The 16,063-nt window shown below is 37.2% G+C and overlaps 1 protein-coding gene across 1 annotated transcript in view; it reads left to right on the top strand.

Moving 5' to 3' along the window:
- FBLN7 (fibulin 7) overlaps positions 1 to 15,388 on the top strand; it is an 80,435-nt gene extending 65,047 nt beyond the window's left edge. The window contains exons 5-8 of the mRNA XM_044660773.1: positions 5,203 to 5,340; positions 6,990 to 7,127; positions 11,881 to 12,019; positions 14,812 to 15,388. Coding sequence (XP_044516708.1) covers positions 5,203 to 5,340; positions 6,990 to 7,127; positions 11,881 to 12,019; positions 14,812 to 15,184 — 788 coding nt within the window. The 3' untranslated portion in view covers positions 15,185 to 15,388. The remainder of the gene's footprint in view (positions 1 to 5,202; positions 5,341 to 6,989; positions 7,128 to 11,880; positions 12,020 to 14,811) is intronic.
- Positions 15,389 to 16,063: the final 675 nt, after the last annotated feature.

Below are 16,063 nucleotides of genomic sequence, written 5' to 3'. Positions count from 1 at the left end.
AGACAGAGACAGAGACAGAGACAGAGAGGCAGAGAGACAGAGAGAGAGAGAAACAGAGAAACAGAGAGAGAGACAGAGAGAGAGACAGAGAGAGAGACAGAGAGAGAGACAAAGAGAGAGACAAAGAGAGAGACAAAGAGAGAGACAAAGAGAGAGAGAGAGAGAGAGACAGAGAGAGAGAGAGAAAGAGAGAGAGAGAGAGACAGAGAGAGAGAGAGCTTTTAAGAAATGAAGTTTCAAGGGTTGCTGGGAAGTTCAGTGGATTGAGAGCCAGGCCTAGAGACAGGAGGTCCTAGGTCCAAATCTAGCCTCAGACACTGTGTGACCCTGGGCAAGTCACTTAAATCCCATTGCTAGCCCTTACCACTCTTCTGCCTTAGAACCAATACACAGAATTGATTTTAAGGTGGATGGTAAAGTTAAAAAAAAAAAGGAAGGAAGGAAGTTTCAAAGATCACAAGTCAAATCTAAAGAATCGCATAGTCTGTCTTTTTGCCAAAAGAGCCCAGCACATCCAGTTTGGCTATCCACATTATTGTGGTGAATTTAGGTATTGTCTAGCATCGTATGCCTTCCACATTTTTCAAGGGTTCAGAATTCAAGAAATATTTCTTGATTTGATTTGTTGATTTTCATATATTGATCATATTAACTTATTCCACTGTGCTGGATAGCTTTAACCTAAGAAAAACTCATAACATCTCTACCCAGAAATCAGTCAATAGGTCAACAAGCATTTGCAAAATACTAGGAACTATTCTAAACACAAATACAGAAATACAATGCAGAATATACAGATCTTTACTATCAAGGCAGGAATATAATCTTTACTATCAAGGAGCTTGCATTCTTTTTTTTTAAAAAAAAACTCTTACCTTCTGTCTTAGAATTGATACTAAAGCATTAGTTCCAAGGCAAAAGAGCACAAAGGGTTAGCGCAATTGAAGTTAAGTGACTTGCCCAGGATCACACAACTAGGAAGTGTCTGAGGCTAGATTTAAAACTAGGGCCTCCCATTTCCAGATCTGACTTTCTATCCACTGAGCCACTGAGTTGCTCCAAAGGAGCTTGTACTTCCCAAGGGAAAACACAGGATCTTCCACTGATAAAGGAGAATAGCAAAAACAATAGCTATCAAAAGCAGTTGTGAAATAGTCCATAGAATATCAGATATAAAAATATTCGTTGCCCACTTGGAAAATTGTTCCCTAATTAAAATGTAACACCAACATAATAAAATCAAGAACAAGTCACCTTAAATGGGGTATATTACTCTATATCAATTGAAACCAATTATAGTCCTGCCTAGTCTTAATTCCATTATCATATCTCCAAAATAGAAGCAAGTACAGCTTTCAAATTTTAAGCAGTTGGATCAAAACATCCAATTAATGATATCACACTATATAATAATAACAGCTAACATTCATATAGCACTTACTATGTCTAGACATTGTTTTACTTTGGGCATTACATTTAGTCCTGGTAACAATCCTGGGAAGCAGGTGCTATTATTATCTTCATTTTACAAATAAGGAAACTGAAGCAAACAAAGATTAAATGATTTGTTCAGGGTCAAATAGTAAATGTCTGAAGCCAAATTTGAACTCAGGTCTCCCTGACCGTAGCATTCTATGTACTAAGCCACCTACCTGCCTCTACCAAAAAGACAATTTAGTTGCTTGTGGAATCTTTCTCCAATGATATCAAAATATCACTTGGACCTGATAAGCATGAAATTCCTAACATATATCAAGAAAATATAGAGACAATATAGAGACTGAAAGTTCGAAGCTTGAAACTGGAGGTCACATTAATCCAAGAGATGAAAGTAATACATGCAAGTCAGAATATAAAGCTGCCCAAAAGAAGTCTATAGCTGAAAGCATCAAGTGATTTACAGAGATTCTGAAATCCAGGAAAAAATCAGAAAAATGCATTTAAAGCAATTAACATCTATGCAATAACACTTCTTTTTTTTTAAACCCTTACCTTCATCTTAGCATCAATAGTATGTATTGGTTCTAAGGCAGAAGAGAATAACACTCTTAATATACATGATAGGCGCTGTAAAATAGATCCTAACAAATCTGGAAATTATCCCAACAAAAACCTATTCAATATTAATAAAAAACACCGAGGTAGCTACAGAGATGTTATTATTGTTTCCTTGCCATAAAAGGAATAAGAAGATGGATAAACATTCTTAGAGCAAACAATTGCTGAGTAACAGGTACAAATCATTGCATTTGTTGAATGAAACCAAAAGTGATTTATCTCTGGAAGGAGCCTATGAAACAGCTAAGGTCCAAGAATGAAATCAAAAAGACCTTCTGAGGGAAAGCTGTATGAACTTAGCCAACAGTATACTGACAAGCAGACCACAAATGACTAGACCATGTGGATTTGATTATGGAAACAAGAAGGGTATATTATAAATGCAATTCAGAACCAGGAACCGTGGGGAACCATGGAAAGGTTATTGTCCCAGAGGAACCCAGACTTGGTGATCAAGGCAGATTGTGTCCAGGGTTTACTAAAAACTGTGCAACACATCCCTGCAGGTTTGTAAGTATTCAATATCTACCATTTATCTAGCAATACATGATCTGATGCCTATAATTATATTTCAGAAGTGTACCGTCTTTTAAAGACTAGTAGATAATGAATCCTCATACTACAAAGACAGACCTTGAAGTATATTAAGAACTCAATCACGAAACTAAAATGAAACTGGTTTATGAACACTATGAGCCATTCCCTAAAACTGCTCAGCTAAAACATTGATCCATAAAAGCTTAAGAACATTTTAATAAGATGGCACCATACCAAAAGCTCATGATCCCCAAGTTACATGCAATGAAAACTTTTCAAAATTTAGAGACTGTGCAGTTTATGGGAAGAGAATGAAGCATATACCATCCTTGTTGCTCTATCTGCTAATGGTTTTGTTCTGAGGATGATATCGGGATGATATAGGCAGAGAGCTGGCTCTGTAAGTTCAAGTCCAGCCTCAGATTCTTCCTAGCTGTGTGGCCCTTGGGAAGTTGTTTTACTTTCCTCTCTCTCGGTTTCCTTAACTTTAAAATGGGGATGATAGTAACACCTTTATCAGATGGTTGTTGTGAGAATCAAATGAGATAATATTTGTAGAGGGTTTAGCAGTGCTTCGTGCATGGAAAATGCTTGATAAATGCTTGTTCTCTCCCCTAAAGAGGACAAACTTACATCCTAATATCCCTTTTTATTCAACCATAAAACAGTTATTTTATCTACCTATGCTATAGTCTGTGGACCATTGAATATAGAATAATAATAGCAGGATAATGACTTATCCCAGGATTATTTTTATCTGAATCTTACTGAAACATATGAGAGATAAAAATAAAGTAATATAATCCTTATCATCTGGCCTTCTATTAAAGATGTCCCTAGGGTGCATCCAGTGAGCTTACAAAAGATAAACTTTCATCCTATTACTTTTTTTTTAAACCCTTAACTTTGGTGTATTGTCTCATAGGTGGAAGAGTGGTAAGGGTGGGCAATGGGGGTCAAGTGACTTGCCCAGGGTCACACAGCTGGGAAGTGGCTGAGGCCGGATTTGAACCTAGGACCTCCTGTCTCTAGGCCTGACTCTCAATCCACTGAGCTACCCAGCTGCCCTAATGGGGGTCAAGTGACTTGCCCAGGGTCACACAGCTGGGAAGTGCATGAGGCCAGATTTGAACCTAGGACCTTCTGTCTCTAGGCCTGGTTCTCAATCCACTGAGCTACCCAGCTGCTTTACTGGGTAAAGCATCCTATTACTTTTATTCAGTTATTAAAAAGCAGCTATTTTCTCCATTGTATAATAGTCTGCATAATATGAAGTAGAAAAGAAGAGTAGCAAGACGATGGCTTGTCCAAGGACCATTTTTATCTGAACTCCCTTGAAAAGGAATCAAACATGCTTTAATCACTCATCCACATGAACTTCACCTAGAAACACTGATGAAATGGCTGAGCAAACAGATTTATTTACAGAAATTGAGAGGTTTATGATAGTGATATAGGGTCAGAGTATTCCAATGAAATATTATACAAAGGATATCCTCAAAGAGTCTGGACATATTGATTGATACAGATTATGCAAGGAAATGGTAGAAACTGTGTGCCACATCACTGCATATTATAAAAACTTAGTACCATAAGAAGCTTTTCATCAGAATTTTACATAAGCTCACTATTCTTTATAAATCAATAGCAAATCTCTTTAATACAAATAAAAAAACTCAAAATATTCTTAAGAATTCAACAAAAAAAGCTGTACTAGCACTAGACAATTATCAGAGGCAAAACTATTGCCTACAATCTTCTGGAATAGCATTGATCTATAAAAAGTTAAAAGCATTTAAAAAAGATGTCCATGATATGGTGACCAAATTATGAAAAGTGAAAAGCTTTCAAAATATAGTGACCTAGGGGAAATGAATAAAAAACCATGTAGGACCAAGACAAAATACATGCCATCTGAATGATTTTCCCCATTACTAGAGTTGGCCAGAAGATGCTTTTAAGTGAGCCTACAGAGGGAGCTTACATTCCAATACATTTATTCATTTATTAAATTTATACATTTATTAAAAACCAGTCATTTTATTCATCTGATCATGGAATATTAAGCATAAGGGGAAAAAATAGAATAATACATTATTCCAAGATTATTTCTCTAAATCCCATAAACAAAGATGAGAACAAGATTAAAAACAATCATCATCATCATCCTGCCTGAACAAAATGAGAAGAATGAGATAACAACATCAGTAACAATAATAGTGATAGGAGCCGCTGACAATTCTATGACACTTTAAGGTTTGCTTTACATCCAATATTTCATTTTATTCTCTCACTAGCTCTAGTGACATGAATTATAGGTATTATTATCTGTATTTTACAAATGAGGAAACTGAGTCTCAGAGGGGTTAAGTGACAATTATAGTCCCAAATCAGAGTCAGAAGCCCGATTCAAACTTGCATCTTTCCTGAGTCCAAGTTCCTTACTCTTTGCTTTAAGGCACACTGCTGCTCAGTACACTTCCCTGCTGACTCCCAGTCTCAGCTCCTTGGTTAACCTTCGCTATACTGTTGAGAATACGGCACTTTCCCACAGACCCAAGGCAAAATACCCCAAGAAAGATTTAAAGTTGATATTTCTCTCTTCAGCGGCACCTGAATGGAGTGTGACCAATGATCCTGCCTTTAGTCGAAAGCCACGCTGTGCCAAGGTGGATAGGACTCAACACTGCAGCTGTGAGGCGGGCTTCCACATGAAAGGCACAGCAGATAACAGCATCTGCCAGGGTAAGTGCTCAGGTTATCCTTTAGGGTCCAGATTAGAGGCTGACCTCAAACTACTTTTAAGTATTCAATACTCTTTGAAGACTCTGGGTTTCAATGGATTGAAAAAACACACAGGCTTCCCCATGGTCCTTGCCACCACCAAGGAGGGACTCAGGCAGAAGAAGGAACCCGATTCAACTAAATGAGTTCTGATGTTGCCTTTGTGTTTGGAAAGTGCTTGTTCCATGGTGGTGTTGCCTTAATGAAACAAGGAGTTGAGTCACTTTGCACCAACAATTGTCTTTTCTTCAATATCTTGAACTGAATGTCCTGCAGACATCTCAAAATCAGTATTTCTAAAACAGAGCACATAATCTCTCTCCTTTCTCCAAGCCTTCCCCTCTTTTAAGCTTCCTTGTGACTGTGTAGAGGACCGCTCTTCTCACTGTCATCTCCACAGGGATATTCTCTACTTAGCACCATGCCCAAGGATCTATAGAGAGTTTGAGGAAGACTGAATTATATATACAATGTACATTGATTATAATAGTGGTATAGCTATCAAGTCCCCATTATATTTTCTCTGTGCAATGGAGACCAAATCTCCATTTATGTGGGAAGTGGCAGCAGGATGGCACCACTGCTATTCTTTGATGTTTTGTTCCATTTCCTGTCCCCTCTTGTACCACACTGACACCAGGATCTCCTTTTCCTGCACAGTCTGCTGAACCAGGGGACTTGGACTTGGAAAAGAGCTACTACTCTAAGATTTTCTTTCATTTTACAACTGTTTAAATGGATTCTCTCCCCTCCCATAATGGTAGGAGTCGGTTAAGTCTTTTCAAAGAAACAGCTAAGGGTTCCAAAGTCTCTTATTCTCAGTCTACTTTGCTTTGGTGTAGAGGAGCCTAAGTTAGCTAGAGATAATATGCCCTCTGAGATTTCCAAACTTGCCAGCTACAAAACAGGGACACACCCACATGGTGGCATGCATGCTGAGAAATGCATGTACTTTCACTGCCTGTTAACAACAGCCTGCCTGGGAGGGCACTGAGTCAGCTTTACCTCCCAACAGATGAGTGGAAAGAATTGTCCTCTTCTCCAGCCCACTGACTGTTTCCAGGCTTGTTCTCTTCACCCCACACCCTTATATCTGTCGTCCCTTTGGCTTCTGAGATAAAAACACAAAACTCATCAGAACCTCCTAAAGATCTCCTTGTGAAAAGTTAGTTCAGCCTCCAGCAAAGGACTCCTATGTATCAAAAGTCACTACATTCCAGCCTGGGAGCTCCTCAAAGGTCCAATAGCAGTATTCAAGAATATTCCCGAGGTCTAGAGTTCTTTACTCTTTTTATGTCATGATCCCTTGAGCAGTCTGGTGAAGTCTATAGATCCTTTCTCACAATAATGTACTTAAATTTATAAAATAAAGTTCAGAGGATTACAAAGGAGTGTTGTTTAATCAAAGAATACTTATCAATAAATATATTTTAAATGCAAGGTATAAAACCTCTGCACCAGGCAGAAGTGGCAACAGCTAGTAGATGACATACTCCTACTTCTACTTCCAGGATGTAAGTTGACATAAATGGCCAAGGCCATTACAATTGCACTGGCCCCAGATTCATGGAAGTGGATTGTGGGTGGTGGGTAATTTGTTTTTTCCACAGATGTGAATGAATGTGAGGTTTACAAGCTGGAAGGGGCCAACCAACTCTGTATGCACAACTGCATTAACACCCCAGGATCCTTCCGCTGCTCTTGCCCAACTGGTTACAGGACCCTTGAGGATGGAAAAAGCTGTGAAGGTGAGTTATGTCCTGCTTATCAAAAAGACCTTTTTTTGGGAACCAGGGGAGAGATTGCAGAGCAGATTGGAAGACCTCTACTTCAATCCTAATTCTACTGTTTCAACTTTCTAGTTACTGGAAAAAAATGGGGGTAGGAATGGGGAGGGAGAGATCAGTTTTACAGATATAGCCTCTCAATATTCCAGTCTCCATGGTTGTGTCATAGAAGTAAAAAACATCATGAACAAAAGATTTCAAATATGTAACTATTTTCAAGATTGTAATTTCTCTAAGGAGCTAATCCCTGGCTCTGAAGAGAGAGGTTTGAAGCTTGCACACTAGAGGAGGGGTAGGGAATATGAGTAGATATGATTGTGCTGGAGATAATCCCATAATTAATAATAATAATAATAATAATAATATACCTTGTGGTTGGCAAATTCAGGCAGGGTGGGATGTAACCCCTATTTTCACTCAAATTGGTTGGTCATAAATTCTTTGAGGTCAGACCATGACCTTCCTAGAGAGTCCTAATCCCTACTTGGACATCACTTTCCTAGAGGACAGTGGAGATAATATAATATGAAGAAGAGAAAGGAGAACCGAAAGGGACTATTGCTCTGATGATGTCACTTATCCTCCTTGGGCTTTAGTTTCCTAATTCCTATTAAATGAAGTGATTAGACTAGATGTCCTCAAATGTCCCTTCCAGAATGAGAAATTAGAGGGCACTGATAACAGACTCTGTAAACCTCACCATGCAAGACAGTCCTTTGTACACTGCAGAACTGTACAGTAAAACAGATGTACTGTCTTCCTAGCCAAACTGGACACAAGAAGTAGTAGGAGAATGTGTCAACTAGAAACAGAGAGGCTGAAGGTTTAACTTCAGTAATACCCATTTGTCACTTGCTATCTTCACTGCTAGTAGAATGTAGGGTCTAGAATTTAAGTTGTTTCCTAATGTTTCAAAATTTATTTAAAAAATAAAAAAAATTGTAGCTAGACAGAATAAAATGAGTATTGCAAATTTATGAGTGAAAAATAATGCTATGAGGAAAGGAAAAAGAGATGTTTCTTCATTAGAATTAGAATAGAATGCTAATAATACTAAATTGTAATGATAATTCTGTTACATCTGTATCATGAAGTTCTTTGGGATGGGCTCCACAGTCTGTCTTCTGAGCACCAGCCTTGCCAGCAGAAGTTGTAATACAGTGGAAAGAGAACTGGGTCATCAGATTTTCAGATGACACAAAATGGAGAGAGAGCTAACATACCAGATGACAGAGTCAGGATCCAGTCTTGACAGGCTTAAGTACCAAACCAGTGATGGTGAATTCAAGATGAAATTCAATAGAGATAAAAATAAAGTCTTGTACTTTAGGACAAAATATCAGCTTCACAACCATAAGGGCTGGAGGAGAGGGGAGCAGGGACAGAAATAGACAATAGTCGTTCTGATAAGGACCTGAATATTTTAATGGACTGCAAACCCCATATGAGTCAAGTGTGTGATGTGACCACCTTCTTCCCCTCCAAAATTAAAAGCTAATGTGATCTTGGGTTGCATTAAGAGGGGAATAGCTTCTGGAAATATTGAAGAGATATTCCTAATATACTCCACCTTGATTAGACCTAATCTGGAGTATTTTGTTCAGACCTGGGAGCTATAGTTTAGGAAGGATATTGATAAATTGGAAAGTGTCCCAAGGAGACACTAGAATGGGAGAAGGTTTTGAATCCATCAAATCAGAACTGCTTGAGGAAAGTAAACATGTTTCACTTGGGGGGAAAGAAAACTCAGGAGGGACATTGTATAAAATTATTTGAAGAGCTATCAGATGGACAAGGATGAGACTTTCTGTTTGGCTTCAGAAGAAAGAACCAGGAACAATAATAGGTGGAAGTTACGAAGAGGCAAATTTTAGTTTGTTGTCAAAAAAAAGTTGCCTAAAAATTCGAGCTGTCCTAAATGGGTTTTTTCATGATTAGATGTCTTAAAACAGAGGTTGTTGTGTATGTTATGGTGAGATAACCTTTTTGTGTCATTTGGACAAGATGATGGCTACTGAGTTCCCTTCCAATTTTCAAACTGTGATTCTGAGATTTAAGAAAGAGGATCTGGGTTCAGATCCTATCCTATCTCTGTCACTTAAATACCTTGGGCAAGTCACTTTACTTGGTGGTTCTCCATTTCCTTACCTATAAAATGAAGGTATTGGACTAGTTCTGAGGTATCTAAATCTATAGCCTTCAGTTTAGAGAGACTTATCATAAATTTGGCCAGGTGAATATATCATGAATATTTTATACCCAAAATTATTATAATCATTAACAACAGGGATATCTAAAAAGTAGAAAATATAATCCTGGTATCCTCACAGAATTTACTATATATGTATATATGTGTATATATATATATATATGGATTATGTGCTGTTACAAATAAAATGGATATAGATGGATATAATCAAAAGTATTAATAGTTTATTTAAAGCCATATTGGTAAATTTAAGAAAGACCACGTGCCTGTTAAGATATAATTCAAATCACCCACCATTACCTTCTCCCACCTGGCTGCTTCTAAGGAAAGAGAGCATCTCCCAATCACCTCAGGAGTCTTGTACAGTTCTCTACGTAATCACACTTCCTTCCTAAGAGGAATCATGGGAAATGTAGTTTCAAAATCCCCTAAACGTCCACAGGAAGTTTGTCATATATCTAAATATTTAAGGCTCAAATGAACCCCAAAGAATCCCCAAATTCCAATAACACAGTGCTACAGCATATAATGAAGGTGCAGATAAGACAAGCAAATTGCACAGTAATATTGTGGCATATACTATAGCATAATAGAAAAAGCACTGGTTACTGCCAAGGATATATGGATTTGAATACTTGATTTGCCTAGCAGCAGCTAAGTGATATAGTAGAGAGAGTGCTGGGCCTGGAGTCAATAAGACTCATCTTTCTGAGTTTAAATCTGGCCTCAGAACTTTCTAGCTATGTGGCCTTGGGTAAGTCACTTTCCCCTGCTTGCCTCAGTTTCTTCATCTGTAAAATGAGCTGGAAAAGGAATTGGCAATCTACTCCAGCATCTTTGCCAAGAAAACTCTAAATGACATCACAAAGAGTCAAACATGACTGAACAACAATAAAACTGCTCATTCACTTACTGTGCAGCCTCAGGAAAGACAGTTCAGTTTCTTAGAACTGTTTTTTCAAATGCAAAATCAAGGGGTTAGAGAGATGGCATGATAAAACAGGAAGTACACTGCACTTTGTATCAAAAATTTATGTTCTATTCCCTGCTCCACCACCAAATAATTGTGTGACTTTGGATAAGTAACTTCATCTGGAGAATGTATTGTTAGAGAGAAAGATCAAGGAGTATCTGAGACAGCATTTGATGTAAATTATCAAGGTCTCTTGTCACATTTATGGATATAGGAAAACTGAGACAGTAAGTATCATGGGAAGTAAAATGATAATTTTGAATACCTTAAATTAAAAAGGGTTTGCACAAACAAAACCAATACAACCAAAATTAGAAGGAAAGGAAGAAAATGGAGGAAAAAAGTACATCTCTGAAGGCCTCGTTTCTCAAATACATAGGAAACTGAGTGAAATTTATGATAAAAGAAGAGCCATTCCCCAATTAACAAATGGTTGAAGTGTATAAATGGGCAGTTTTGGGATGAAGAAATCAAAATTATCGATTGTTATATGGAAAAAGGCTCTAACTTCCTATTGACTAGAGAAATACAAATTAAAATAACTCTTAGGTACTGTTTCACATCTATCAGATTGGCTAACATGACAGAAAAGAAAAATAATAAATTCTGAAGGAGATGTGAATATATATTAATGTGCTGTTGATGGAACTGTAAACTGACCCAGCCATTCTGGAGAATGATTTGCAGCTGTGCAGAAAAATCAATAAAACTGTGCATATCTTTTGACCCAGAAATGTAACTACTAGGTTTGTATTCCAAAGAGGACAAAGAGAAAGGAAAGAACTTATATATATATATGAAAATATTTATAGCTGTTCTTTTTGTAGTGGCAAAGAACTAGAAATTGAGAAGATTCAATTGGGGACAATCTGAACAAGTTATGGTATATGATTGTGAAAGAATACTATTGTGCTGTAAAAAAATGACAGAGAGGATAGTTTCAGAAAAACCCAGGAAGACTTATGTGAACTGATGCAAAGTGAGGTGAGCAGAAACAGGACAATGTTGTACAAAGTAACAACAATATTGTAGGGATGATCAACTCTATAAATTTAGCTACTTTGAACGAAACAATGATACATAACAATTCAAAGGATCCCATGGTGAAAAATGCTATCTGTCTCCTGAGAAAGAACTGATGAATTCTGAGTGCAGATTGAAACATCTTTGTTTTTCCTGATATTTTGGTTTTTTTGCAACATAGTTAATATGGAAATATGTTTCGCATGGTTTCAACATGTATAATATATATCATACTGCTTGCCTTCTTAATAGGGGGCATTAAGGGAAGGATAAAATTTGGAATTCATTTTTAAATGAACGTTAAATGAATAAATTATAATTATAAAAGAAAAGAAAAATATAGGTCTGGGAGAAGTATCAGCAAATATAATCCTTCATTTCCTGTATATCCTCTCAATTCCTTACAATCTGAGGAAGAAAAGAAATTCCCATAAATTTTGTCTGATACTGGAGAGAAATCTTGATTCTTCATTTTTTCTTGTTGCTATTTTTCTCTCTATGTGTTACAGATATTGATGAGTGTGCAGATTCCCAGCATACCTGTACCCGGGGGACCACATGCATTAACACAGGTGGCAGCTTTCAATGTGTCAATCCTGAGTGTCCAAAAAGTAGTGGTAATGTGAGCTATGTGAAAACATCTTCATTGTAAGTAAAGTGATATGTCTCCATTATGGGGTCACTTTAACCTAGAAGGACCAAAGGTCTTTTTTTAGTGGTCTTTAGCTCTTCAGTGGGGCTCAGGGGAGGCAACGTTTTCTAATGAGAAAAATCTGTGGAGCTGGCAATCCAGACAACTAGCCATTTCCACCATTGGCTAAAAGAGCAAACTGGAACAAGTCACTTATGTTCCCTGAATATTTGTGTTTCTAATTATAAAATGAGATTAGTAGCTCTTGTCTGATAGATGCTTGTAAGAATAAGTAAGTGTATTTTGAATCTTATTGCTGTAGTACAATAGGATTTTAGCAATGTATTATAGAGTGCCTTAGTGGCATGTCCCAAAAGTCCCCTTTCCAGAGAAGAAATGTACACATATATACATAAATGTGTACTTTGGGGTCATACATTTTATAGATATGTTGTTTATTTATTACATATCTATTATAGCTATATTATTAAGATTCAAAGGAATAGTTTTTAATTATTAATGTATTTATCATACTTCTAGCAGTCACAAACCATCCAGAAATAGTCATTATATTATATTATACCAGATGATCTCTAAAGTCCTGTCCAGCTCTTAAATTCTTGAAAATATAAAACGAAGAGTAAAAAGGTCTCTGAAGACAATTAAATCATAATATAATACAGTAATTTTTGTTGTACCAATAGCAATAACCTAGAGTCACTGTGAAAATGTAAAATTGGGATTTAGTAGTCAATTCAACCCAACATTTCTCAGGCATCTACTATGTGCCAAGCACTGGGAGTGAAAATATCAAACTACCAAGAATTTTTAACTGCTTACTATATGCCAGACACTGGGAATGCAAAAATGGATCAGGGCATATATCCTGGCCTCAAGGAGTTTATAATCTAGTAAAAGAGATAAGACTTTGACACAAATATGCATACTATAAATTCAAATGTGATAAATCCAAAATGATGTGAAGAATTTGAGGGAGGAGAGATCATTTCTATCTGGCAAAATTTGTGGGGGATCCTTTGAAAAAAATAGTATGAACTGGGCCTTGATTGAAGGGAAAGATTTTAATGGGTGAAGATGGGGGGCAGTAAGGAAGAGTATACTCCAGACAAAAGAGATTCTGTGAACAAATAAAAAAGAGAATAGTTAGGAGAGAGCAGGACCTAGTTTGACTGGGACATGGGATGGACAAAGTATGGTACCTGAAAAGGATGATTATATTTGTATCTCCCTCAAGGCCCAGCACAATACATTGCACATAGTGGGAATTTAGTAGATGAATGAATAAATTAGATTATGGAGGTCCTGGAGTGCTAGGCTAAGGGGTTTCTATTTTATTTATTAGACGATAGAAGTCAATGAAAAGATTTTTAAACAGGAAACCAACAGGAACAGAGAGATATAACTGATGAGAAGGGTTTGGGTTGGGGAAAGCCTAAAAGTAAGAATACCAGGAAGGTTATTATTAAACAAAAATATCATCTGTTTAATAAAGGAAAGAAAATTAATATAGATTTTAATCCAATATAAGAGAAATAGAAAAGTAAAGTAATAAAATTCAGTTATCTGAAAATTACTCTTACTGTAGTGCTCCAAATATAGACCACTCTTGAATATGGATTGTGCTTATAAAATGATGCCCTTTGAAAGGAAAATATACATGCATACAGACATATTATGTCAGTCTGTCAAGGAATTGTGGTTTTGTTGAAGGAAGAATTCTATTGAGGTAGATTACAACCCATCTAAACTTATAGTCCTACAAAGGTAGGTATCCTTAAAGCCAGAAAGACCTGGGTTTAAGATTTCTGACCCATATTTGTTATGTGCTCTGGGACAAATCTCTTAAACTTTTAATAATTTAGGCAGCAACTCTAAGGCTGTAAGTTGCAGAGAAAATGCCAACTGGCATTAGCAGAGGTAGTGTCCTCTTCTGAGAATTCCCTATGCTGATGAAATCACAGGTCCAATTCTTATCCCAAAAGGCAATTAACTAGATGGCTCAGTGGATAGAGTGCTAAACCTGCAGTTAGGAAGATATAAGTTCAAATCCTGCTTCAAATACTTTCTAGCTGTGTGATACTAAGCAAGCCAGTTAACCACCATCTGCTTCAGTTTCCTCATTTATAAAATGGGAGTAATAATAGTACCTACCTTCCAGGGTTATTGTGAAGATAACATTTAAGATGTTTTGTAAATCTTAAAGCTCTCTATAAATGCCAGCTCTCTTTAGAAAGTTACTTAGGGCTCAAAAAAAATTTAGTGTCTTGTCCATGGCCACACTTCATATCAGGGGAAAAGTTTAACGTAAGTCTTTGGGGTGTTAAATCCAACACTGTATGGTACATGTCATATTGCCAATGTAAAATAATATTGACTATAGGCTATATCTGTATTTCACACAAGCTATATTTTTCAGGGAAATATAATATATATGAAAAGCATAGGGAATATATCATTCCTGATAACATCTGATAAATTCTGTGTTTGATAAATCAGTGAAGAGATGAGGAATCAAAGGGACATCTTCACTCCACTACTCCTTTAATGGAATTGACTATATTTGTGTCCAATTCATACTTATGCAGGTGTGGTAGAAACCTGACCATCGAAAGCCCCTTGGATAACCATTCCCTGGAATGAGTGGTTGGGATACAAACAGGTTACAACAAAATAAGAATGTGTAGAGAATGGTGTAGGGAAATCATGCTTTGAGAATCCATCATAGTGTGTTTGTGGATAAAAATACTCCTCCTGGGTCTTAAAACCTCACCCTTCCTTTGTTTTACAGCCAATGTGAACGCAACCCCTGTCCCATGGACAGCAAATCTTGCCACCATGCTCCGAAGACCATCTCTTTTCACTATCTTGCACTACCTTCCAGTCTGAAGACACCAATCACGCTGTTTCGCATGGCTACAGCTTCAGCTCCTGGCAGACCAGGGCCCGATAGTTTGCGCTTTGGGATTGTAGGAGGAAACAGCAGGGGACATTTTGTCATGCAGCGCTCTGATAGACAGACTGGGGAACTGATCCTTGTCCAAAGCCTGAAAGGGCCACAGACATTAGAGGTGGATGTTGACATGTCAGAGTATCTGGATCGTACCTTCCAGGCGAACCACGTGTCTAAGATCACTGTTTTTGTGTCACCCTATGACTTCTAAGAGGGGTGTATGGGGTGTTCACAAGTGCCAATCGCTTGGGATTGTTTCTCTTCACCAAAGACTCAGCTCTGGACATTGGTTCTAAAGCCCCTTCCCACTTCTTAACCAAACTCATACCTTAGCCATGGAGACTTTTTTTTTGGTCACTACAATGCCGCTGTTCCGCATGATGGTGCTGAAGTGTTCTCAAGACACTGACACCACTAAATGGTTCCTGCCTTAATGTTCTTCCAGATTTTGCACTAACATTCTCAAGTCTTCCATAGGAGATAGAAAGTGTCTCTAAGCACTTTGAGAATAGTAATGCAATTTGGAGTTAGTTGAGGGTAGGAGAAGGCAAAATATACTTTTCTGATGACCTTCAAGCATTTCCTTTATTAGAATAAAATCCTACAACATAGTACTTGCCAGCTTGTGGATTTAATAATATGGCAGGTTAGATCACATTTCCTCTAAACATAGGGAAATGTCCTATGTCTCTTCCTGCCATGATGCAGAAAACCTTTAAAACCTTTAACATGGGTTCTATCTTTGTCCCTCAGCACCAGTCATTATGAATTCCACTGTAAATATGTCAGTACATTATTCAAAGAAGTTGAGGATGATCTGCAATCCTCTTTATAAGCCTTTGAATCAAGAAGATTAAATAATATATCTATAATAAAGGAGATCTTGCTATTACTAGAAATAAATACTTCCTGAGAAGCAGAGCCATATATTAATAATGCCATTTTACAACTGAATAAACTTTCTGCTTTTCTGACCCTTGCTCCTGGCTTTGGCCCATAAAACAACATGGTGCCATTTAGATTCATTTTTATGGCTCTTATTTGTTGATTAGCTCAAAGAAACCCATAGAAATGGGGAAGAATGCAAGCT

The sequence above is a fragment of the Gracilinanus agilis genome, chromosome 2, assembly GCF_016433145.1.
Source record: "Gracilinanus agilis isolate LMUSP501 chromosome 2, AgileGrace, whole genome shotgun sequence".
NCBI classification, from domain to species: Eukaryota; Metazoa; Chordata; class Mammalia; order Didelphimorphia; family Didelphidae; genus Gracilinanus; species Gracilinanus agilis.
Note: the sequence above shows the minus strand (reverse complement) of the source record. Positions and strands in the feature narration are given on the sequence as shown.